General features: G+C 36.3%; 1 protein-coding gene across 10 annotated transcripts; it reads left to right on the top strand.

Annotated features, from left to right (window-relative positions):
• The first annotated feature begins 1,118 nt into the window (after positions 1–1,118).
• ATG4C (autophagy related 4C cysteine peptidase) lies at positions 1,119–27,424 on the top strand. Of its 10 annotated transcripts, none has more exons than XM_087960391.1 (12): positions 1,119–1,186; positions 3,376–3,534; positions 4,633–4,764; positions 9,821–9,904; positions 10,442–10,693; positions 11,469–11,796; positions 14,125–14,195; positions 15,592–15,728; positions 18,310–18,388; positions 19,084–19,160; positions 21,460–21,579; positions 24,773–27,424. In XM_087960391.1, the coding sequence occupies exons 3-12, from the start codon at positions 4,689–4,691 to the stop codon at positions 24,941–24,943; spliced, it is 1,395 nt and encodes a 464-aa protein (XP_087816517.1). In that variant the 5' UTR covers positions 1,119–1,186; positions 3,376–3,534; positions 4,633–4,688; the 3' UTR covers positions 24,944–27,424. The 10 variants fall into 10 exon arrangements, with proteins under 10 accessions (XP_087816517.1, XP_026521760.1, XP_087816519.1 ...); XM_026665975.2 differs by having other exon boundaries at positions 10,460–10,693; XM_087960390.1 differs by having other exon boundaries at positions 1,139–1,385.

The raw sequence follows: 27,424 nt of genomic DNA on the forward strand, positions 1-27,424 counted from the left end.
TGAGTAGTTTGCATTTAAGGCCGGCAGTAGTTGGAATTGAGGTAGTTGGGGGCGTGCGTGCCTAGTCTTGGGTGATGGTGGATGGGTTGAGGTAGGGTTGTGGTTGAGGGTAAAAGCTGAGTATTGGGTTGAGTGGTTTACTTTTGATACAGTCAGCATGGTAGTCAATGTACAGGTCCTTCTCTCCATTATCTAGACGGTTTTTGAGTTAATAATAATAATAATAATACATTATGGCAAGAAAAAAATACAGACATAACGTAAATTATCCAGACATTATATTAACAGAGCCATCTACTGGCAACTATTAAAATGTGCTAAATGTATTCCTTTGAAAAGTTTATATTCAAGATTATTCAAGGCAGAGAAACCACATTTTCACCTGTGTTTAAGGTAATGTATATTGTCCGCTAAATCTGGTAACTGGCAAGTTTTTATTTTTATTTATTTGATTTGTCAATCGCTTACAAGATAACAGGTATAAGTATAAACATAGTTATGAATACATGAGATGGATACATGAGAAAAATAAAAAGAAACAATAGGACAGGGTGTATTGTATTGGTGCGCTTATGTACGCCCCCTACTTATTTATAATTTGTAGTTATAAACTACCACTGCAGTTTTTTGCATGCCTTATTCAGTTTAATTGTAACATCATTCAGGAATCTAATTTCTGCCAAGGGTGTATATCTATTAAACTAAATTACCCACATTTATATTGTAACTAATGCTGCATAGAAATGGTCTTTGATTTATCATGATAATGCTCATCTTCAACCTATTAAAAGAGAAGGTTAGAGTTTGTTTAATTGATGGCAATGTAGAATCGACTAGAAACCCTTAATCCGAAAACCCAGCGGGTTGCATAAACTGAAAAACTAGATTTCTCAACTGCCATTTCCTCGGATTCCCAACATTGCAACTTTTCTCAGCTGGAAGCCTACATTTCCCAAACAGCAATTCTTCCCCGAGGGTCCGCTTCCGCCTAAAGAGCAATGCTTTCTGGGACATGGAGTCCGTGCCTCGGTATCAAATGAGACGGCCGCAATGTCGGATTCCCCCAGTCGATAGTACAGTATACTGTACTATTTGAGCATGCAAATTTCGTTTCCCTTTCCGGAAGCGAGGCCTTTGGGAGGGGGGGATAAATAACGGGAGCCGGAGTGGGTCAAAAGAATCGGTGGTAAGTCGAAACAGTTTTTTTTCTCCCCTTTTGGTGGGCGGGAGGTATCTCCCTCGCTTTAATCTAGCTCCTGTGTCCTGGGTGAAGGCGACCGGGGTGGGATTCGAACGCTTTGATTCTTCAAGTTCTCTTCGGGGAGGAAACAATCGATTCCGAACCCCGAGCGAGGCTCCCAGTGCGTGGAAGACTTTTGCAAAGGGTGAATAATAATAATAATAATCCGAGATCGTGGGGTCGGATGGAGCGCGGGTAGAGAGAGTGGATCTCTGAAATTTCTGCAGGGGAAAAAAGCAAGGGAAAAGTTTACCTTATTCAGGAAAGGTCTGAAATGTTGGCTTTTTAAAGTGTGCCGAAAGTCGTCTAAAATAGTTTTTTAAAAATCGCTTTTATTCTGCAAGTCAAGGGGTTTGAAATAGAAGTTTTGATCATCTGGAGACTTGGTTGGGGACAGCGGGTAGCAATGGAGCAAAAGCGAAGGAGTGCGTGTGTGAACGGGTTTAACTCGGAGGTGGTGTCTATGTATGAATTAAATTCAATTGAAATTGAATTCAGTTGAAATTGAAATCGAAGATTACTCTGATTTTTCTGCAAAGATGATAGGGTTTGGAAATTACAGGGCAGTAATTCCAGGAATGAATTTCAATCTGAAACTGGGGAAAATCCATTCGGTGTGGGGGTTTTTTTTTTAAATGCGTTTTGAAAATGGGAAGTACCTCGATCTCCTTTAGAATGCTTGTTTGGCAAGACACTAGTGGGACACAGTAGTTTTTCTTCATATTCTGCTAAATGCTATGAATTTATTGCCTTTGGACATGAACATCTAGCCCTCAAATCAAAGCAATAGCTTTTAAAATCCTTTTGACAGCATTCTATAAATTTGGACAGAAGTGGCACGGGTCTACTTATTTTGATTTTTTTAAAATCCTGATATTGGATAACCCTTTCAATTTTTGGATCTATATATACCTTGTATTGTCTTCTTTCTTCCCTGATAAATGGATTCACAAAGAATGGAATAGTTGTAAAAGCTCAGTATGTGTATGTTTGAATGTGTAAAAAAATAATTCCCACAAACTTTCCTTCAGTGTTTTGGAGAAGTGGAACCATTAGATTTATAATAGTTTGCAAGTTCTCATCTTCTCTGGACCTTGTATTAATAGGAACGAAACAAAGAATCACAGAGTACAATGAATATAAGATTAGTTGGCATTTTCAACATTAATTCCTGTTGATTGCATATTAGATCTGCTTCTCTTTTTCTTGCTCTATTGACTTTCATTGCAGGAGTTTGAAAGAGAATGAAACAGGCCTGACAAGTCCAGATTCAGTCTCTACTATATATTTCCCTTAAATCCTCCATTATTTGAACCCAAAAGTGAATTAGCATTTCAATTTTTTTCTGTATTCACTCTACAATTGTATATATTGTATCTTAAATGGGATGATTATTATATACATTGGACAAAAAGTGCTTATGCAAAGGGAAAGTTAAAAATAATTATGAAGCTTCAGGGCAATAGTAATGGATACTCTCAAGTTAAAAAGAATGCACTGCAGTAATCAGTGTAATGATAAACACTGCATACTTGTGTTTTCCAAGATAACTTTACTGAATCCAACAGTATTTAATTTCCAAGGAAATGTATATAAGATTATAGGCTAATACATTATAATTTGTCTTCTCTCATACTAAGTGCTCTTTCTCCTTTTTGAAGGTGGCTCTCTTAATTTTTTTAACAAAAAGCATGCAGCCCTCCATAAAAATCAAATTGAATTAATTGCCTTTGGTGTCAACATACAGACTGATTTTCAAACTCACTTCTGTTGAGTTTCCATATAGATTACTTTATGTATGATCTGCTTAACTCCAAAACTATTGCTTGCATATTACAGATCTCATACATATTGTATATTTCTTTGAGAGGAAAATTGGAAGGCATCAGTTGATAAATTCTTGTATAAAGCAGTGCAGGTAACACACACTAGATAGGATTTTTTATCACTGGATTTATACCATCAGTTTGACTTAATAGCTAAGTCCAAAATTGTTGATTGTACAATTCTGTGAGACATAAAGCAAATTATATTTAAAGAGTATATAAGAATTAATCACTATGAGTAAACTGACCTAGCAATCAAATAAGTAAACATAATGAAAGGTCATCTTGGATTACTTTCTCCAATTCCAGGTTTGAACATTGGACAGTTTAGCTGAGGAATCTGCTCCTGCAAATACGAGAATTGAAGAGTTTTGCTTGGCTATTCAAGACTTATTAAGAGTTCTCCAGGCATGTTTTGAACAATTGGAAACATTAGGCTTGAACCCATCTAAGGAATGGTGAAATCAGGTATTAATCCTGCAACATTTTCTACAATAAAGGGACCTGGAAACATTTAAATTGGTAGGGAAAAGGAAAGTTTCTGCACAAGATCACTTAAGGCTACGTGACATCCCTGAAAATAAACAGGAAGAATTTCTCAGGTTGCTGACTTGCAGACCAGCGATGAAGCGATGTCCTTTGATCTGAAAAAGACAAAAACCTCAGTAGAGAGATAAGTGGTTATCTGCTATTAATACAACAAAATCACTAGGCTATGGCAACTGATTCCGTTTATGCAAAAGTCAATCCCCCCCACAGCTGTGTAAATATAACTTGTGATATGGGGTTTTTTTTGTGTGTGTTTTTTAACACCAAAAATGCACTTCATGGTTTTCATACAAGATGATTTGAGTAAAAGACAATTCCTGTGCCTTAGCAAAAGGTCTTTAGAAAAAGTCATATCAGTTTGGTAAATATTTGGAGTGAAAGATAACTTGGCAAAGTAGAAAGGCTAATCCAGATACATTAAATAACATATCTGGATGTGTGGTAATTTTCATTCTCTTAAAGCTGTTTTGGGTTAATCTTGCACAACAAAATGTTTCTTTATCTTTCTTTGTGTTTCTTACTTTTTTAAGCACGCTCTTCTTTTTATTTGCATCTTTTCTGCTTCATGCAATTTGGATTGGGATAGAACCCAGCTTTTTAAAATAGAACATTAATATTGATAAGCCTTGAGTTTTGCTGCAAACTGAATAGGCATAATATAAAGCGGTGTCCCTTGTACAGCAATTCAAACATTTTCCTCTGCCTTCCAATTAGCCTTTAGATGATCTCAGTTGCACAACCACATGTACACGCTTGCCGGATAGTTTATTGTGGAGTAGAAAGCAGTTGGAGGACATTATGTTTTATTTAGCTTTGCAGGATAATTTTACCGTTGTATATTTGGGATCAAATGTTATTATTTATTCATAGAACTTACAATTGCTTTTCTGTATGCAAATGGATGTTCTTGAGATTTTATTTCTTTTCCTGGTCATAATGGATGTAAGTACCTAATAACACAAGTACCCAGTTCTGTCCTGAGTAACAATGGCTGGGATTACTCCTTTCCTTTTGCAGGAACAAAATCATCAAGGTCCTTGAGAGAGTGATGGCTATTCATCATAAATCTGAATATGGAGGCCACTGGGACAGATGAAGTAGAGAAAATAAAATCAAAGTTTATATCTGCATGGAATAATATGAAATATAGTAAGTGAAATGTAATAGACTTTTAAAGCATTACTTTTAAAAGTTAGAAAATAATGCAGGCTAGCTTTTGCTGACCATTAATATATTTATTCAAATGACTGCCAACTCTGGCTAAGGTATTGCTGGTTCAAGTGAAACACATCAATAAGAAAAGGAAAAGAAATTTGTTCCGAAGAGATAATGAGGGGAAAAAATAATCAATTTTAGACCTTTTAGGCTGCATGATTTAATTTTGAATGAACTCGTAAGCAGCCAAGTGACTAAAATATTTCAATTCTACTTTTAATTACAGTTAGTATAGTATTGAAATTAATGCTAGGAGCTAGTCTCTGAAATTATGAAGGCATTGAAGGTAGTGGAAAATTTATTTACTTGGATTAAATAAACTGTTTATTAGTGGCATAAATTTAAAATATTACAGAGTTGTTTGATGGGCAACATACAAATTTAATAAATAACTAATCCAAGAATGTTTTTAAAGGATGACTGTCATGTTTTCTATGCCAAAGATGTAATAAATTTGAAGGAAGTTTGCTAGCCATGTTATAGGTGTGTCTATTGCAATTTTTTATTAGTTAGATGTTGTTATTATAATGAACGAGGAAATTGGCAGGCATCTATAAGACAAGTAAAATAGTAAATTATGTACTAGAAAAGTGGAACATCTTGATTTAGAAAGAACTTTTGATATATTGGACTGTTAGAAAAAGGTGACTATTTACTCCTGAAATAAATCTTGTGTGCCAAACTATAAAAGTTGTTTTAATGAAATTTGTCAGCTTTCAGCCTTTGAATTAGCTTTGTATTGAAGAACAGATGAGACCAGACAATACGATTCTCAATGTTCTAGTCTGAATACACTGTTTAAAATTTGAATAATAACAAGGAAGTAAAAACAGCAAAATATAACCTTGACACTCCAACTGTCTGACATATTTGTTAATGGTGTTTTTGTATGGGTTGATTATTTTTGTTTAGTTGCTCAGTTAAAGATTTCCCCCCAACAGGCTTTTTAAATCTATTTGGTCTTTTATGTTTTTCTTCTTTTTGTTTTGCTTTTTAAAAGTATTTTTCCCTTGAGTAGTTCCCTCCATGTTGAAATATTATTTGTCTTTTTTTATCCTGCCTTTATTATTTTTTGTAAAGGACTCAAGGCAGCAAATATATCTCATACTTCTACTATTTTCCCCACAACAATACTGTGAGGTGAGTTGGGCTGAGAGAGACTGGTGGCCCAAAGTCACCCAGCTGGTTTTTCATGCCTAAGGCAGGACTAGAATTCAGTCTCCTAGTTTCTACTCTGGTGCCTTAGCCACTTCCTGATTGTAAGAGACACAAATAGGGATAAAAAAAATCAAGATGATGCCTGTAGGACAAATTATGCTATCATCCAGTGTTTCTATGAGGTCCAAAGAAAAGATGCTGCTGCCATGTTTTCCGGGTTCTGGAAGAACATTATTGCACAGTTGCAGTCCATCTGTACCACCTGAGATGAACAAACATTGATCAGCAGTTTTTGAGTTGCCTAGAACAATCAATGATGTTCAACCGGCACTACCATCTGCATTTTTGTGGTCACTCCTGGAAGTTATTTCTCTGTTAGAAGTCACCATGACTTTGCTGTCTAGGAAGTCCACTACACTTGGCCTGAACCGTATTTCTGCTTCTGATCTCCTGACAATATACCAGCCTTGACTAGCAGCTATTTCAACTTGCTATTGGCAGTTGATGGTCTGCCTGCACATTTGGCTTGCTCTCAGGTGGTTTTTCTGTCAAAGACGTAAAACCCATTAACTCCAGGAGATTATCAACTCTTGATTGCTTCCACCATTCTTCGCACTCTTCACAAGATTCTTGCTTAGCACTTTTATTATAAGCTTAAGTTCTCCTCTTTCCAGCCTGCTTTCTTAAAGAGGAATGTCTGTCTCGAGGCAATGATCTTGCTTCATTCTATTTTTTTGGGAGGGTCCATACCAACCAGGTCCCTTGTGCAATGTTATATTTAAATGTCACCAAGGCGTTTAACACCATGTCCCATCAGATGCACTTCTGTATCACTGTCATGGCCCCATCAGATCCTGGTTCGGAGGAAGAGGAGGAATCAGAACGGGACCATCCAACGGGGATTGTACACTCCCCTGGAACTTCTGGAGAGTCCGAAGGGGGAGGGGAAGTGGTTGGGGGAGGGGAAGTGGTTGATCAGATGGGGAGCTGCCTGCCTTCATGAATGCAGGGGAGATTCAGCTGCAGACAGGCAGTGGGGACAACAAATCTTTGCTGCCACCCTGTCCACAGATGCTGAGAGTGGAGTGGAAGGAAGCTCAGAGGAGGTCTGCAAGGCAGCCCACAAGGAAGCTGTTCCATCCCTCTTCACAATAAACAACTGGCTCAGGATGATTTAATCAGAGGCTGAGGGAGGGTGCATTCATTGGAAATAACTAATTGTCTTGGCGCTCACGCCTCTGGATTTGCATACCCTGCTTTGTAGACTGACTGGGTTGTGACTTATGGACCTTGTTTTGCAACTCTGCACTGGATTTGTGGGCTTTGACTTCCTGTTTGGGGGCATGGTTCTGGTAGCTCTTGGACTCATCTGGTGGGACTAAGTTACATTGATTGGTGGCGGTTGTTTGTGATGAAGAGTGGAGTTTTACCAACACCCCTGGAGGGCCCGTTTGTCTTGTTTAGCAGTGCAGTAAAAGACTTCATTGTTGCCTTCATCTACCTATGCGACCTGAGTCAGTACAGTTACCTCCACTGCAGGCCTACCTTCTCCACTGAACCTATATCTGAAGAATCTGTATCAGTGTTCTATGGGGCAGCTTGCAGATTCTTCCATCAAATGTGAAAGGGGTGTATGTCAAGGCGCTCCTCTATCCCCACTCCTACTCATGATGGTTATCAACAACATCTTGCGAGCTTCATTGTCTTGCGTTGGGTTCAATTTTGATAACCAGCAGATCAACTTGGCCAATGACCTGGTTCTTCTGGCAGAGAGATCCACCAGACTGCAGGAAATGTTGGACTGTGTATCTAGAACTATCCACTCACCCAGTCCTTTCACCTCATGATCCCCAAAGGCAGGAAGCTGAAATATATGGCCCTGTAATACCAACCGCCTATTACTTTGTGGCATCGCCATTCGCTCACTAGGCCCGGGATCACTTGATGTAATACCTAGGCCAGCAGTTTAACTGGAAGGGATGAGTCATCCCCAAACATACCAACATCCTGGATGGCATGTTGCAAGACATTTCTGAGACATTTCTAAGGTGCACTAACATTTGGCTGCTGCAAATCTTATTTGGTGTGAAAATTTATTCACGAATTTGTTCTTGGTCAAGCACATTATAACATCTTAAAGAAGCTGGACTGCTTGGTCCATTCCTCAGTGAGACAGTGGCTGCGAGTACTAAAGGATACTCCCTTGGCATACCTTGGTTCCAATGTCAAGGACAGGGAGCTGAGGGGGAAAGTTCCCTGTTTCTCCACCTCTACTGTGCTTCTACAGAAGGTCCGGCTTGAAAAAAATTGCATCGAGTTCCACCACACTGCTCAAGTTGTCTAGCAACAAGACACATTTTGCTCCCTTGGGAGCCAAATAAAGCCATGCAAGGTGACTCTGTTGCCATCACCTCTAAAGTAAAAATGTGGACTGAGTGGAGGAATGCTGTCGCCCAATCCCATCGACGACCAAGAGTCAAGCATCACTGACATGTACAAAGCCAGTCATGAGTAGTAGTTGCACTCACTCTGGGTGCTCCCTCGCTTATATTTATGGGACATCCAATCGATGGGCAGTTTACTCTCTGTCAAGTCAAGGAGTGTGCGTGGCACCTGTCATCAGGTGGTTGATTAAGTGCTGCAGAGGCACCTGCTGTGCTCCTGAAACTTTGAACCACATGCTTCAAATTTATAAAACTACCCATGATGCAAGATGCGCACCTCCCAATCGTGTTTTCTGTCACTTGGAACAACTTTTGCGGCAAGACTGCGTCTGCTCCTGGGTTGTGAGCCTATTATACCATCTGGGGCCTCATTCATCAAACCAGATTTAGTCTCAACAGCTGTGGGTTTTGGATGTTTCTTAAAGTTTCTGGTTATAGATGGATGGAATCTTGGGACTTTAAAATGGCTAAGTACAGTCAGGCTGGTCGCATCAAAGATCTTCAGAGCTGGCCAGGCTCTTCTGCTCAGGTGTACCATCTGCCAGTCATCATTTCTAACTAGGGACTGATCCATGGGTTGTAGTCTTTGGGCATTGGTGATATCACAGATCTCTGTTTACTAACCATTAGCGGGTTGCTCAAATATTGCAATTTATATATTTGTGAGACTAACACTGGTTGTGTTTGATATTTTTATGAACAATCTCAAACATTTTTGTGTTACCACCTGCTGTGCAGCAATCCCTCTTGCCAGACTGTAAAATAACAATTTGTCACCTTAGAGGGTTGACTTGTGGAGGGAAGGGTGGTTTGTTGCAAATTCCTCTCCTATATCATTGTCCTTTGTAATAATAAATGATACCTAGTTTCTAGCCTGGTGCTTTAACCATCTTTGGGGTAATTGAGATGGGCACAGGGTAAAAAAAAATCATGATGGTGCCTGTACTCGTACAATCAACACCCTGCTTCGATGATTGCATGTTAAAAGGGGCTGAGTTTTAATTCTGTGGCTATTATCTTGACAGTGAGCATTAGGGGGGATTTCTTTTTACTAGATACCTGTATGTTTTCATGTAATGTTGCTTTGATATATAATGAATTTTAAGAAATGTTAATTGTAACATCTTAAAACTTAATTTTTTAAAAAGAGAAACTGACTTAAAGAATGAAAGAAAAATACTTGTTTAGAGAATTAAGTTAGTTTGAGGCTTAATTATGATATTTTGAAAACTAAGCCACACCTTCATTTTGCTCCCATCTTTAAAATACGCTAGAATGTGTTTCAGTTTAAAACAGAAAGTTACTATTTTTAATTTCCTTGATTTATTTTTTACTTTTATTAGATGGAACAGCTTTTTAAAAGAATCTATGTTTGTCTTTGTTTGTAGGCTGGGTACTGAAAACCAAAACTTACTTTAGCAGAAATTCTCCTGTATTTTTGCTGGGAAAATGCTACCATTTCAAGAGCGATGGTATGTGTACCTAATTTTATATCCGAGTGGCTCTTGGCTTTGTTCTTACATTTACAAAACAAAACCTTGCATTTTACTTTTGCGGGAGCTTCTGAAAATACTTGCGTATTAGATCAGTTCAGATATATGCTTACCTCCTGAAGGGGAAAAAAAGACTGCAAAAGAAGTTGGAAACATACACAAGTTCTGAAGGTGACGTCTGAATCTGTTCTGAGCAGGAGAAAAAGATTGTTTCTGTTTTGACAGTTCTTTCCCATGAAAGAATTGTAGGGTTAAGACTGCTTTCTTTGTCTTGATTTATCTTCTGAAGAGAAGAATATAGTAACTTTTAACAAGATCCTTGAACTCTATTAAGAGAACATGTCCTTGCTGTTTACCAAAAGCTGTTTGTTTTATCTTTCTTCCGGTGGCTGAGTCTGTAAATGCTATTTAAAGCTGTAGAAAATGACCTTTTCTTACAATAGGATGTACGGTGTTAATAAGCTGGGGATAATATGTTCATGTTTTCACTTCTTTTACAACATGTACCTCTTACAGATGATGTCTCTCTTACAGAGCCCAGTGACCAGTCACCAAATGGTTCCTGTGATGACATGACAGAAGAAAAGTTTTCCAGAAATGTTGAAGAGTTCCGTAAAGACTTTGTTTCTAGGATATGGCTGACTTACAGGGAAGAATTTCCCCAAATCAAGGGTTCAGTTTTAACAACAGATTGTGGTTGGGGTTGTACTTTGAGGACTGGCCAAATGCTTCTGGCTCAAGGACTTATTCTCCACTTTCTTAGTAGAGGTAAGTTACTCAAATTTGTGTGGAAGAAAATTTTTATGCTTGATAAATCTTAAATTTGAGGAGGCTTCTCTTATCAGAGTTTCTAACCAGCACAGACAACTTATCTGAAAAAATTTAAATGTAAACCATTTAATTTCAGTTAAATCTTAGTACAATCTCATAGATATAATGCTAACTTTCTTGGTTAATATTAAATTATAAGGACAAAATATTTGACAATAATTATCATAATTGTTTCTCTTGAACGGATGTCTTGTGGCTGTTGTTACATTGCTGGCTTAAGGTCAGTGCTGGGATGCTGCTGGTTTGGTAGTTCCGACAATCAGTTGGCTCCACCCACCCACACCTGCCCTTCCCGTCCTTTATTTCCTGCTTTATAGCTCATCATCACGCAGCACAGCTGATTCCCTCCCTAGTTCTATTTACCGCTGCTGACATGGAAGGTAAGCAGCTGAGCTTCTAAATGCTCTATTTTCAGCACGGTACGCAAGTGCCTTAGGCGCACGTTCATCGAACCAGTTGTTAAACCAGCAGCATCCCACCACTGCTTAAGTTCCATATTGTTGTACATTTATGCATTTAGTTTAATTGAAATACTTATTGTAGAGTTGCTAAATTACCCATATGCAGCATTTTCTTATGGAATAGCTAACTTTAAATATTTAATATGAAACAGGACAACAAAGAGGTAGAAATGTCCTTAAATAAGTTAATGCCAGAGCAATCTGTAATCTTCACCGACCTATAATATAATATGTTTTTAATCCTATCACAGACTGGACTTGGGCCAATGCCTTTGTTTTTGAGAATCCAGAGTCTGAATCGTGGACAACTCAGACAGTAAAAAAGCTCACAGCATCTCTTGAAACATCACTTATAGGAGAAAGAGAATTCAGGAACCAGTCAAATCACCCTAAAAGTCCAATACGCATCCAGGAAAATGAAGAAAGCATAGAGGAGCAGTATCACCGAAGAATCATATCTTGGTTTGCTGATTCACCACTTGCCAATTTTGGCTTGCATCGGCTGATAGAATATGGAAGGAACTCTGGAAAAACAGCTGGAGATTGGTATGGGCCAGCGGTGGTAGCACACCTTTTGAGGTAAAAACAAAATTCTTGACAGAACAAATTTGGTTAAAAACAGTAGACTTTTAAAAATGGGTCCTGATTAAGCATGAAAAAATGTCTTCAACATTCCTTTCAATTTCTGATTCCTGAAATGTTCCCATGGGGCCTCGAGACAAGAAAGATAACCTGATACATTATAAACTTAGCTTTTAACTCCAGTATCTTTTAATGATATGTTATAAAAACTAGAACCGTAGACTTCCTGTTTTAATATACTGATAGTCTAAGGCAGGAGTCTCCAACCTTGGCAACTTTAAGACTTGTGGACTTCAACTCCCAGATGCAGTTCTGGGTGTTGAAGTCCACAAGTCTTAAAGTTGCCAAGGTTGGAGGCCCCTGGTCTAATGAGCTGTCAGAGATTTAAAAAAAAAAACATCAGTTTTAAACATATGAAATTCTTGTGAGATGTTCAATGTATAGGTTTAGTAATAATTACATCTAAATAAAAGTAAAAGTTTGACATTCAGCCTCGTCTTTATATGAAAGTCAAATTTCTGAGTATAAATTTCTGTTGCCATTGTTTGCGACAATATTTTTATTTTTATAGTTTTATGCTTTGCAATTTTACATAGTCTCCTAATGAAAATAATCTAAAATCCAGGTGTAATTATATCTATATATCTATATATCTATATATCTATATATCTATATATCTATATCTATATCTATATCTATATCTATCTATCTATCTATCTATCTATCTATCTATCTATCTATCTATCTATCTATCTATATGTATGTATGTTCTGTCTCACTTTTCTTCTTTCCCAATATGTTCTCACTTTTCTTCTTTCCCAAAAGATGAAAGAATACAAACTCACACAAACACAGGCAGGCAAGCTGGCTCGGACTTCACAGAGTTAATTCTTTGGAACTGATAATATCCTTGGCATTCCAACACTCTCTGCCTGCCAAGTCCGTACTGATAACAAATAAAAATCTACTCACAGAAAATTACAAGGCAGTCCACAAAAATCATTCACGAAGAAAATCTGAAGTAAGATTAAACTTTGTCCTGTACAAAGTTCCAGCCGAAAACACACCCACTTTTATCTGCTGTGGGGTGTGGCTCAATGACTCAGCTCACTCTCTGCCCCTCCCACGCCTCCTACGTTGCTGCTCACGTTTCTCCCTACGACGCTGCTTAGGATCAAGCCAACACTCTTCCTCTTTACTCCCTGTCAGGGGCTGCTCCGATATGCCTTCCTCCTTAATTAATCTCAGGCTGTTCCTCTCGGTTGTCTGATGAAACCTGAGGCATTATCAGGGAGGAAGGCATTGCCAGAGAGGAAGGTCCTGGGGAGGAAGGCATTCCCAGTTCCTCCTCATCTTCCAGGTCTTCTTCCTCTGACAGCATAGGCTCGGGAATCGGGGCACAACATACATACATACATACATACATACATACATACATACATACATACACATACATACATACATACATACATACATACATGTGGAAACCCAGCACATGGCTTTGTATAGCAAGAACAGTCTCCTTGAATGAAATTGTGGTAAAATAATGTAGTTGTCTAAGAGTTGAAGTTATTTATGTAGCCTATTATATTTGTAAAAGTAGTTAATTAAATTAGCACAGAAATTTGTTAATTTTTCTCTCACATTTTGGTAAACAATTTACATGCTTAGTTGATATATATGCTTTTGGAAACAATTTAATTGGCCATTTTTTCATTGAAGATCTGTTCTTTCCCTCTTCAAGTTTTGAGTTAAAAGTTTCCCTCTTCAGGTATAGAGTTAAAAGTTAAAAATTGTGCTTCTTTGGAATTGCTTGTTATATCAAATAGTATAACAAACATATGCGTAGTGACAGGCTTGGTATAACATAACCAAAATGCTTCTGTCCCTCAATGGCAGCTTAGGTCACATGCCCTCCAAATAATTTTGATGGCCTCAAAGAAGGATGTTCCAAAACATCAGGATTATCATGGAAAAAGCAAGACTTTAAGTCATCTCACTTGAGACGGAACATTAAGCAGTACCTATTCTTGTGCATTTCTTTCAAACATTCTGATACTACTTGTGAATCTTATGACCCTGTCCACTTTTTGTTTCTTTGTACCTATATCAATACAACATGATAAATTTAATAATGTATTGGCCTTTAAAAAAAAAGTGTTTATTATATTTTACAGTCTAAGTTGCATGTATTTACATTTGTCATCTTTTAAAACTGGCTTTTTAAACTCTTGTGACTTTTTCTAGAAAATATTTCCTGAGGACTGTGCAGTTTTAATTCTTTTTGTGGCTTACTTGAAATGTGTCTCTCGTGTATATTTTTAGGAAAGCAGTTGAAAAGGCAAGGGACCCTGAATTACAAGGATTAACCATCTATGTTGCTCAAGACTGTACAGGTAAGAGAAAGTATTATATGCTTCAAAAAACATTTATTGAGAGCCTGAAAGTATAATATTAGAATCAAAGGTTCTTAGATGAATAGCTTCTCGTGGTATAAGGTGTTCTTTAAAATTAGACCGAAAGTGTTCCATCTTATTTAATTCTTAAAGAATTATACATTTACAGACTTATAGTCTTGTAGACTTATATATGCCTAGCCTACAAAAGGAAAAGTGTATTACTAAATTATTTACAATTTTCTATATCAAGCCATTACAAAATTACATCTGACAGAATTTTCTGTTCAAAACATATTAAAACATTTTAAATAAATTTAACAGGAATGTATGGTTGGTTCAGCATTTGACTGAAAAGAAAGCAAATCTTTTGGTATTTTACTTAGGAAAGTAAAGTACATTAGGATCACATGAGCCACTTAATTGGGTCAGTGGGTGGAATGTGGGATGTTGCATAAACACTAACAGTGAGTTTATTGATCCACTAACCGTGAGGGCACCAATTGTAGCTGGGCACTAATTGTAGCTCAAAACAGAGCTGTGCTTGAACTTCTCCTAGTGAACAAACCCCTGTGTCACCTACAATCTTTATGGAATGTTAACTATCCTTCATGACATCTGTCAAAGGGGATGTAGAAATGCATGGGGATAAATTCAGAATCTGCATTCCTGGAATTTAATTTTTTTTTGTTGCCTTCTGGAGGGGGAACAGACCAGCATGTTGCAGGGCGTAAGAATCCTAAACAATGATAATTGCTGCATGGACTTCTACATTTTTAAATAATATTTGGAAAAGAAATGTGACTGAAAGAATGTGAAATGCATATTCTGATTTGCCTAGCAGGATGTGCATGTTCTCAGTTTCTTTAAAATCTGCCATAAAATGGTCTTCTGAACTCACTGGCTCCATTTTGGACTCATTCTTTTTTCTTGTAATATGTTAAGTGATTTTTTTTTTGCTCGTCTCTTACCTACATACAATAATTACTCTATTGGTTTTGGAGGTTAAATGTTTAATGCAGAATCCCAGCAGTATCTGCAAAAAAATGTGGGTTGGGAGTTAAAGTCAGTAAGATATTTTGTTGTAACGCAAACAACCCTGTCTCTTTTGTTTGTGGGTTGATATTGTAAGTACAAAAGGGATGGGCTTGTATTCATTCATGAAATTTATCTGCCATCTTGTCAGTTTTAACACACATGCGCATAGTACAGGCCCCTATCAAAGCCATCACTGGTTGGTGGCATTTGTTGCGTTTTCACACATCAATGCACACTAATAAAATGAAATGACAAGATGGTTTTTTTGCTTTTTTTAATCCATATAAGATGTTTTGACAAAACTCAGTTTGTGCTTAAAATGCATTTCAGTAAAGCTTTCTTCTGTTTCTCTTTTAAGTTTACAAGTCCGATGTTATTGACGCTCTCTGCCCTTTCACGGATTCTGGAAAGACAAGTGCCAAATCTGTGATTATATTAATTCCTGTCAGGCTTGGTGGTGAACGGACCAATATGGAATACTTTGAGTTTGTGAAGGTATGAAATGAGTCTATCACTTTTCAGAATGGGACACTAAATAGCACGAAGATTGAAAATGGTAATTAACCTATTAATAATTGAAATTTCAGTATGCAGCTGAGATTGAAAATCCTAAGTATTAAAAGTAAGCTAGTACAGCTATCCCGGACCCTAAATATCTATCTTTCTGCTGTAGAGTTCACCATAAAGACTGAACTTGTTTCACACTTTTGGCCGATTCCTTCAGGGATCAGATAGCTTCCAATTTTTTTTTCATAAAATGTAAAGATTATTACTCCCAGTAACATCAGCAATAGGCCATCTCTGAAATTGGTTTTCCCATCGAAGGATAAAGGACCACTGTGTTAATTTAGTAGGTACATAGATTCATATTAGGGGTTCCGCGAAGTGTTTTGCTTCTTGAGCCAAATATTTGGAGAGAGAGAGCAAATTAGGTTAGAAAACTATTTGTAGTGGGAAAAAATAGTAGGGGGTTGTACCCTTCTTCCAGAGTATCTGGTTTTCTTAATTATTTGCCTTACACTAGCTAAGTCTAGTTCTTTACAATACAGTAGTTCATATCCTGCCTAGCACACAAGCCACGTAAACCAAAAGATCCAGTAACCCCAGAAGGAAAAACAGGAGCCATCTGCAACATACAATGTAAGAACTGCAACAACCCCTATGTAGGACCAACAGGCAGAAGACTGACAGAACTCATCCATGAATCCCAACTGGCAGTCTGAAGACATGATGAAAATTCTTTAATTTCACAATATATAGAGAGATTTAACCCTAGTTTCAATTGGGAAAATGTGACAATCCTAGACCAGGCCAAGTCCCAAAATGACGGGAAATTTCTAGAAGCCTGACACTCTAAAAAAACCAGTGATCAATAAACACATAGACATTAACATCTGTAGACTATGCAAAAGAGACAATCAACCAGCCCAAAAGAGAAAAAGACTCCAGCACCTCTCCACCAGTAATCAGCACTCAGATCAGCATAGATTAACTCCAAGGTTAACTTCAGGCCAACAATCAAGTAAACAATACCCCAATCAAGAAACTGCCAAAGAGCCATCACACCCCAACCAAAGAATCTCTTAAGACCGCCCCTACCCACACAGGCAGGCAAGACACCAGAATATAAACTGACAGCAAACAGCACTCCTTATTAGCACTGATGATGTTATCTGGTTAGGGTAATGAAATGTCTGTAAGAAAAAAAGCAGGCTCAAAGAGCACCAAGGACCCTTTTCAACTCTGAGCTACAAATACTTTACTTTATTAGTTCACATCCTTCTGTCAGTTTATTTGCACACTTTCCTATCTTTCCTGCAAACCCTCCCCCGCCCCATTATCCTTTGAAAAAGAGATCTAAAAATGAATTTGAAAAATAATTTACTCTTGCCCTGTAAAAATGCTTTGAACCAGTAGAGGCCTAAGGATAGAGAGAGCATAGAAGCTGTGTCAGCAGGCATTTGGCTTTTGAATCTCATTGGAAGTATTTAATATCGGAAATGACTCTTTCATACATTGTCCAGAATTCTTGGATGTGCTTTAAATATTGTAAATAAACAAATAAACAGGGACGAAAGAAAGAAAAAACAGTCTTCACTTTCGTTCTCATATAAGAAGAAGCCATGTCATTATTGAGGGCCTTATATGCTGTTTGAAGATGCAACAGGAAAAATACAACAGAAGCCATTTGGCTGAATCGAAGAAATTATAGTATTTTCTCTCATTTAGTAGCTATCATGTAAGACAAGGAGAGCTGTGACAGTCACACAATTACAGCATATTTTGCCTATGTTGATATGTTGCTTGATAATTATAAGCACCAGGAAAACCTAATATTCTGATAAAACTTGTTCCATAGGGTCAGGATAGTTGGAAGAAATCAATTGCCAACTGAAATATTTGGATTTTTAGTCTCTTAAAATAAAATGTGGACGTATTCTGTTAAAGGAAAGTAACACAGCACGTATCTAAAGAACCTTTTGGTTCTTTAGGAACCGGAAGTCTGGATGAAAAGATAAGACAACATCAGACAGATGTTGCAACAAAGCCATAGTCTTTTTTATTAGTATTCCGTAAGGTAACAGTCAAGGAAATGAAGATGGTGAAGAGGAGAATGGGAGGACAGGGTGGAGACAGATTTAACAGATGCTAGATCTTTCTCATCTATAGCCTACAAAGATAAAATGGACTGTAACTTCCTCCTTTTTTTGATTAATAGCTGATACAGGGGCCAGAACTCCACTGATTCTTGGGCTAACAAATCTCTATTTTACAATCTTACCCTAGGATGTTTTCTATAATTTCCTACAGTATTTGAAAAGCTGCAATCCAGAGCTTATGCATGTAGGATTTATTGTTCCTGTTTGTAAAAGATTCTATTTATACATAAGCATTTGCATATTGAATGCCTTATTATTTTTTATCAGCTAAAAATAAAGAGTTCATGTTTGTGCACTAAGGGATATGCAAACACCTTGCATTATTCTAAAATCAAAGGCCAAAGGTCTAAACTTGTTACATTGCAATCTCCTATCATAAAAGTCTAAATTTCAGTTCATCTACTCTTATGAAACAGGGAATTTTGAGTCTTGACTACTGCATTGGCATTATTGGAGGCAAACCTAAGCAGTCATACTACTTTGCTGGATTTCAAGGTTAGTGTTTTAACATAATATATACTTTTTTTTTAACATGGCATATCTCTCCCTCTTTTATCTTTGTTCCAAGAGCTTTGGAGTTATTATAAGACCCACAGAAAGAAAAAAAATGATTAAGAGATTTCTTTATTAATTTATCAGACCCACAAAGTCCACTCATTTGTCATTTACCCCATGTTATAATTAGATTCTGTGAAAACGTATATTTAATTTTCCTTGTTGCACAAACAAGGCATAATTTATCTCTTCCATCAAACTCTCTGAGCCTTTTCCTGCCCACTTACCTGGCAGATCCTAGTTATGTATTTATCCTTTAGTAGTTTAAATGGTGCAAGTTGATGATCAAATGACAAGCAAATATGTTCTTCCTGTCACAGTGAGGAAATACGATGCATTTTTCATATGCAAACTCAAGGTATATAATTGTGTGTTTGTAAAAGTAATTTCATCTCCAAAAATTAAATGACAGTCTTATCGCTTTATCAAAATTCTGCTTCTACAAGCATCTTTGATTATGCAGAAGTTAATCTGTCCTGGAAAAACCTCAGTCAATGAATATACTCTGGCAGACAGTGACTTGTTGAGGGGACTCTTACCTCTACCCCCCTCCTGTTCTGCATAGAAATTGGATTGTAAGCAGTGTAATAATATGGTGTTTTTTGAATTACTTGTCTTTTGTTTTGTCCTTGTAGATGACAGCTTGATTTACATGGATCCTCATTATTGCCAGTCTTTTGTAGATGTCAGCGTAAAGGATTTCCCCCTTGAGGTAGGATGGATAAAGAACAGCAGTGTTTGCTTCATGGATGAACCAAACACTAATTATTAAATCATCCCTTCCTCCTCATGTTCCTTTTAGATCTAGAGTAAACAAAAAAAAACCACCTCTGTCAAATGTTGATCTTTTATATATAATATCAAATACACTGCCATAGTTTTTGTGAGGTTGCCTGGATCACATTTTTAACGTGAGAGAATTCCATATCTTAAAAGGACCCCATTGTGTTAGCAGCACAGTCTCTGTCCTGTGACTTTCCTCCCTCAGGCTAGTTTGTCCTGTGCTGCGGTTAGAAGAATTTCAAATGTTGGATATCCAATTTCACTGCCGTAGGAAGGAGAGTCTTCCAGAGGTGTTTGACACAATTATGTTCATAAATGTTTAACCCAAAGTCAAATGCTTCAGGTGCTGACACTACCCTAATAGGAAAGCTATTTCTTTCTCTCAGATGCAGTAGGAGCCTGGAAAGTATGAGGCAAGGAAACAAGCAGACTACCTGCTGAAGCCTCCAATCAAACCTATATCATTGACTAATTAATTGCTAGATTTTATATATTGCTTCCATTCATTGCCCCCAGGCTAGCCTTTAAGTTGTTGAGGTTATGTGTTATACATTAAATGTTCAGGCCTCTGTTATGTGGAGATCTTTGACCTATGGGAGCAGACCATGAGCAGATGAAACTCAGTGTCTTGTATATATTGTGTTCTTTGAAAAATTGTGTGTGTGTGTGTGTGTGTGTGTGTGTGTGTGTGTTTGTACTGTACAGTGAAGATTGTACAGGAAAATATAGGGCTTCTGATTCTACTTAAAAAAATTTCAGACCCAATGTGGGACTTCTCCTAGATCTTACAGTGCTGCTGATATATCTCCTTGATACTATGCCCCAGAGAATTGTACTGATTATGTTGCCAGCTGTTCTAAATACTCTGCAGTGAATTTGAAGTTCTAGGGTTAATCCTGCTTCCCTCTTTGAAACTTAGAAATGGACATCCATCTCATTGATCAACTTCAGTTAGTCCTTCAGTTATTTGTAGCTTTTCAAGCTTACATATTTCTACTAGAAAACTTCATTGAATTAAATTGCACAATTGCCTTTTACTTGAATGTAATAATCAGATATATCAAATTTGCTTACTGTTGTGTTTTTCGGATATTTTGTAATCATCTCACCTTCTATCTTGAATATATCAGAACTTTTGAGATATGAAGACAAAATGATAATTTGTTTTTCAGTGTAAGAAATTTATCTGAAACAGACATTTTATGATGTGGTGAAACAAATTCTAAAGCAGCTAAAAATATTCAAATATCTTTCTAGTTTTCTATGTTTTTTTAGTTTTCTGTATTGAAGATTTGTAGTACTATGTGCAACTGAACATTATAGAGATGGAAAGTAAAATATAAAAATAAGAAAGTAAAGAAAGTAAAATAAGAAAGCTCATTAATATAATTTTTCAATTGTTTACCCACTATGTTGTGGTTGATCCAAAAAGCGTATCAATTAGTCTCAATTATTACTACATACTAATAAAGTAACATTGCACATTGAGAACATTGAGAAACTAATTTATGTAATGTCTGTATATACTGATTTCTCTTATTATATTAATTTGTTGCTTAAATTTCTGTTTTCCAATTAAAGGTAATTAATAGCGGCTCAAAAACAATTTCTCAAAATGTCCATTAGGAAATTTGCCATTCCATTAAGAAATCTTTGCTGGCTGATGTGCTTTTAGTTTGGTATTCTAATTCAATACTATCTTTACTGTTTGGCTGAATCTCTCTGGGATTTCAGAGTGAAGTCTTCCAGTCCGCCTCTACCACCACTAGCCCACCATCAGCTTTTTGCGTGTTGGTTTCATTCAGAAGGCCGAAAGATCTCCGAAGACCTTTCCCCCCTTTTATAGAGAGGAGAATATGAGGGTTGGACTTAAATATCTTTTACCAAATATTTTAATGCTCGCTATGAATAATAATATAACAAAGTTTACACGTTCATATGGGGATTGAATAATAGAAGAAAAATGGGGGGGAGAAATGAAGCAAAACACACTTGTCTGAATAATTCTGTCAATGTGTTTGTTCCCCCACCTCAGTGTTATACCACATGGTAGGTGGCTGAAATATTATTTGAGAAGCAAATGACGGTTATGGTAGCGTAATTTATTTTTCCTGTTGAAAGCCTAACCTTCATCTGTTCCATGTAGATATTTGATAACTACTCAGGAACATTTGCATCGTAGGACTTTTCTCTGATGCTTATTAACCATTTGAAAATATTATATGCAGTCTTTCCATTGCCCTTCTCCAAAAAAGATGTCATTTAAAAAAATGGATCCGAGTTGCACCATAGGATTGTATTGTCGTGACGTCCAGGGTTTTGAAAGGACTGCTGAAGAAATAATGAAGGTAAATTTTTAGATGAAGAAACCAATGTAATTCTCATTTGCTTGGTTCTATTTTATGCTATCCATTTTAATGGTACCAGAAGAATTTTAATTACTGTCCTAGTACGCCCAAACCACCCCCCAAAATAACCCCGTCTCAAAGGCTTGTTGTGATCAGAGGTGGAATTCAGCAGGTTCTGACCAGTTCTGGAGAACCGGTAGTGGAAATTTTGAATAGTTCGGAGAATCGGTAAATCCCACCTCTGACTGGAGATTTTACAGTATCCTTCCCCTGCCACGCCCACCAAGCCACACCCACAGAACCGGTAGTAAAAAAATTTGAATCCCACCACTGATCCTATTTAATTGGTGCAATTAAAATCTGCAAAAGATTTAGAAACATCTCAAGGAAAGATTCAGTAACAAGCAGAGTAATTGTAGCAAAATTTAATATATTTGCACAGCATTATCTCTTTTTCTTATTGAGATTTAACTGCATTTTAAAGTGCACTTTGAAGTGACTATATTATGACAGAATATGAACGTAGAAGATATGCACATAAGGGTTTTATCCAAGTTAAATTATTTCTGATACCATAAGACAGTCTTTCCTAACATGGTAACCCTCTAAATGTCCTGGGGCTCTGAATTCTGAGTGTTCGGGTTCTAGCAAACCTAGCAGTTTCCAAATAGAATAAAAACTGGTTTAATTCAATCCTTCTCCCTGACAGTCAAGTAGAGGTTTATTCCACCAGGTGGCAGCATTTAAACAAAAATATATCTACAGAAAATCCCTTTTCCAGTCATTAGGCTGAAGAAGTATATTGTGACAATCAATTTCTAGGGGAGGATTTTAAATGGAAACATTAAATCAAATAAATTGTAGATTATTTCTTCATTAGTTGAAGTATGTTCATTACACTTACACTTTAAATATTATGGTGTTTTAGCACCACTTTAAATAAAGGTATTTCCCAGAGCATTTGTTCTAGTGTATTTGAAAAAAATTAAAATAGTTATACTTAAGGCATGGAAAGAAAGCTGCTACTATATTTTTGCAATAAAATATTTCATTTTCACTTTATCTGTGCTTGTCCATATCTGCTAATCTCTTCATTTTCCTCAAGCTGTCATACATGATTAATTTTGTCCAATTAGATAATTTTATATGTCACTTTATTGGGATGATTAAATGGACTTTTATATTGTACTTTTATTTTCTTCTTTCAACGTCTATAAAATTCAGAGCTACTATGTTTATTATTTATTAAATTTAAGGATTAAGAAGCCAAATTGTGTAGGTCAAAATAATATACTGTTAGTATTTTTTAGTATCTCAGGCTGATTTAGCCTTGCTTTTTAAAATTATTTGATAATTCACATAAAACTTTTTGTCAAACCTGGGGAGGGGAAAGTAAAATGTATGCTTTACCATGGGTTATTTTTAACTTCACTTAAAAAGAACTTCTTGGGCTGTAGGAAGATAGAGAAAGGGTACTTCTTAGGGCTGGAAAGTTCATAAGTGAGATGACATTTGAATTAGGGACTTTAAACCTTATAGTTTGCACTGGCAGTCAAATTCCCAGTAGCTTTCAGGTATGAGAATTCTCATATCACATTTAAAATTACTTTTCCTCGGAAAAAAATTCTTCCTGTTATTTCTAGTTTTCTGGTTGGAGGGTAACATTTTACATACAATTCGTTCCAAAATCATCTGTGTGAGAAAAATAGTGGTATTAGAAACCAACTGTTGATCAGGAATATAGAAAGCTTCAATTTTATTAAGGAGTGCCTTAATAAAAGGAAAAATATTCTGCTAGTGGGGGGGTGGATTAGATCTGCGTTTATTTTAAAAGCATAGCCACAGTTAGGACCGTGTTCTTCTGGGGGACACATTCTTTGCTTCATTTTTGAAAGCCAAGTTGTATCCTGGATATTTTTAATCAAGAGAAAATCAGAACTAAATGCCAAAAGTTTGGAGAATGTCAAAAAGAAGCCATGAAGGTGGTTTCTGTTGGGTAAATGAATTTCAGATCGCCAGTGGTTTATACAGCTGTCACATATCTTAAGAATCGTCAGTATAGGGAGAACGAAATATTAATACAATTATTTCCCAAAAAATAGCTACTGTAATATTGCACTGTTCTAAGTTGCCATACATTTTCTTTAAATTTAACTTATAGGATGGTGTAATTCACTTCAGAAAGTAGAAGCCTCGTCTTGTGACTCAAACAATATGTAATGTTGTATTGCTAGACTAAGCTCAATTTACATTGTCTGGCTAAGTGATCTGTAATGTGGCAGCTATATCCTGAACAAAGAGCAAAGTAGGTAGTAGTGAGATTCTTACTTGGTGGTGGCTGTCAAGTTATAAGACACCTGTCAATTAATAGGAGGAGTTAGCCTGCCAGCTAATTTCACAGGCTACCAAGCAGGCATCAGAATGCCATGAACTTTTGTTATTGATGAGAGCTGAATTGATCCAGTAGCCAAACAATAAAAAGTCTCTACCTAATTATCATGTCCCTTGAGATGCTTTGTCATGAACTGCCACCTTACAGATGTCCCTTTCTGATTCTCCTTTTTCTTCTTGTTTCTCAATCCTACTTCTTTTCTGGATTATCTGGAAGATACAATTCAAGAAGCGTAGAATAAAGTTGAAAACTACAGAGCACAATAAAATTCATGGAATCCAAATTTACTTCAGACAGTTTTCCAGGAGCTTGCTGGTTCTCTCTAAAACGCTTTATCCCATTTGAATAGTTTGCTTTTTTTTCAATACGTCAGATTAATATTGCTATTAATATTTTTCCGATATAGATTTTACCAGATCCTTATGCACTTTATCTGTAGACCAATATGCTGTAGTTTTATAAGATATTGAAATCATTTATGCAATTTAAATGATTAAAATTCTAGCAGTCGCCAAAGCCGATGCAGAATAATAAATATGAGTCAGAATATTGTTAGTTCAATTTTGCCTTGCCCAAGAAGTGATTAAATGTTACTTTAATAGGAAATATTTGTTGACTGTGTTGTCATTATAAATATGGTTTACAGTGTGCACTTTGCTGAAGAGGAACATGAGAAGAAACAAAAAAAATTGTAAGGGGGATGATTTAAACAATTGTGCATTTTGCTTCAAACTGATATGCTTATACTCTTGGTGTTGGTCTTCTAATTCATGTTCTTTTTTCCAATACATTTCACTGTAGATTCTAAAATCCTCATCTAAAGAGAAATATCCCGTGTTTACTTTTGTAAACGGACATTCCAGAGACTATGATTTTGTGGCGAGTCCAGTCCAAGAAGAGAAGACAATGTTCCCTGAAGATGAACACAAAAAGTTGGCGTGTTTTAATAATGAAGACTTTGTCTTGCTATGAGGACATTTTTATTTATTCATTTAAATGTTTTTTTATGCTCAGTCTTCACAGATGTTACAAAATGGCTTAACTAGAGGCTGCCAACAACATAAAAATCATAATTAAAAGTAATTAATAAAAACTTGTGGCATTAAGCAGTAGACTACCAAGGACTATCATCACTAATCAGTTGTTGAAAACTTGTTTTCTGACTCCTAGCAAAGAGGGTCCTAGAATTTAAGTCTAGGCACCACTGCCCAGTAATCTTTGCTTTGCATAACGATGTACATCACTTCAGTTGGGAAATGACAGAATGGACACTCAGTGGCGACTCAAGTCTGATGTACTAGAATCATCAGTCTTTCCAGCAGGAGATATTAAGCCCAAACTGTCTGAAGTCTGTTAGTTTAGGTAAGAAAGAAAAGGAAGTAAATTGGACAGGAGGAATTCTTCATGCGAACAACGTAAAGCAATATTACATGGAACATTTAAATATTCCCTTTAATTGATAAAAACATAAGGTTTACCAGACAAAGCATCTATTGGCATACAATTAATAAAAACAGACTTGTAGTTAATATGTCAAAAAGGTTAGGAATCAGTAGTTCTTTTCCTGGTGATTAAAGAAATAAACTAAAGGGAATCTGTACTGTGAAGGCTAATTAAACTTATGAAAAATGATAAGAGACAATGTTGATGGCCTACCATGCTCAGTGCTGAAGATGTGCTTAACAATTTGCTCATCATAACAGTCAAGTTTGGCGCATTCTAGTGCATTTCAAAAATTGTAGAGTATCTTCCATACACTAAGCTTCTGCAGAGATATCTTTTTGCCAGAGCCATCACACAGCAGAAAAAAAAGGGATATACCTTATGTGTATAGCAACAGGTATGCCTCCTGGCCCGTGGGCATTAGAAAGTCAAGAAGGGCATCAAGATCTTCTGACGCCTTTTAGGACTAGTTGTCAGTTCTGAACTGTCCGACCTACTGTAGTATATCTAATCCTATAGTCTGCATTTCTTAGTAAATACATCGATATAGCCATTATATAGTGTTGCTTTGCAGATCAGCATTGAGCTGCATGACTTTCCTTAAAGCAGTGTATCTACTGCAGGTGACATTTTGGGGACCATTTGTCTTAACAATGCACGTCTGTAAAAAAAACTCTGCTAGGATAATTCTTTTACTAACAGGTAGCATTTATATGTATCGAAGTGACCACTTCTGGTATTGTATCCACCTGCTCCAACAGATTCAGGGAAATGGTAGCATTTGAAGAGAAATGATACTCTCTCCTTGAATATCCGTCAAATCTATTGAATATGTTCTCACAGAATCAAGAGTAGGTCTTTTGAAACATTTTAAAATGTATATAGCAACTTATTTTATTAGTAATGAATATAATGGCAATAAAACAATACTAAGCTTGAGATATGGTTAAATATTGATGCGTTTGCCTAGTTTTCTCATATTTCTAGCTTTTCCACAATTTCTATTTTGAATTCAGACCAATTCTTGACTCTAAAAGGATTCACTGCGATGTGGTTATCTACTGAGGTACACTGCATATTTTAAAAATATTTTTGATAACACTTGATAAGAGAGAACCTAGGATTGAAGTATTCCAAGGACCATGATGTGATTCAACTGATCCTCATTTAACTAATTTAAGACAAAGGAATTGGCTAGTTTGCAAAAGCAGACAGTTTGTTGGAAACCAATACTTAGAATGTATCGTTAAAAACTTAGGCTTAATGTGCATAAAGAACCAGGGAATCAAAATATTAGTGTTATTTTGTGTCAATCCCTATAATGTTTAATGATGTAATCATGAAATTCCAGGCCAAGCATTGTGGTCCAATGTATTTTTACTTTTTATCAGTGAAGCTTGTGTAATTGTAAGCTGAAGAGTGAGTAAAGGTTATTATTTAACAATATGATCTTATAATGACTACCCATTATAGTTGTAATTGGAATCTAACAAGAACTTTTAATATAATATTGGCTCCCTCTTCTCATTTTGTTATTGTTATAGTATAGCCTATAATGTTGGATACAAACAATGCTTTTAACGTCAAAAGTCTTAAATGTACCGTAAATTAAAGTTGTGGGGTGAGACATCAGCAGCCGACATACAGATATATTACAATATGATTTTGTGAAATTTTTGCATCTCTGAAAGAACTGATCCCTTATATACATAAGGTTTCATTTCATTTAAACACTGGGTTTAAAATGTGATTATTTTCTCCTTGAAGTGATGATTTCATTCCATTTTCTAAAGAAATAAGCTGTGTAAAATGTTTGTGTAACCAACATTAACATTCTGACAGAGCTGACTAACTGAATAGCTAGCTAGTTGTATTACTTTTTATATGAATGGCAAAAAAAAAGTTTATAGAGGTTTAGAACATGTCTTGAAATTAGGCCTAATGCTGATGAATGGAAATCTTACAGAAAACGTGAAATAAAAGAGCTGGATTAAGTATATTTGGAAGTCA

The sequence above is a fragment of the Notechis scutatus genome, chromosome 3, assembly GCF_049901735.1.
Source record: "Notechis scutatus isolate UNSWTSFEM ecotype Mainland chromosome 3, rNotScu1.2, whole genome shotgun sequence".
NCBI lineage: Eukaryota > Metazoa > Chordata > Lepidosauria > Squamata > Elapidae > Notechis > Notechis scutatus.

Bases quoted from the DNA above. Each gene is read 5' to 3' on its own strand.
- ATG4C (XM_087960391.1), top strand. From the start codon at position 4,689: ATGGAGGCCACTGGGACAGATGAAGTAGAGAAAATAAAATCAAAGTTT. The intron at 18,389-19,083 runs GTTAGTGTTTTA...TTGTCCTTGTAG, and splicing joins CTACTTTGCTGGATTTCAAG to ATGACAGCTTGATTTACATG. The intron at 19,161-21,459 runs GTAGGATGGATA...TATTATATGCAG, and splicing joins TAAAGGATTTCCCCCTTGAG to TCTTTCCATTGCCCTTCTCC.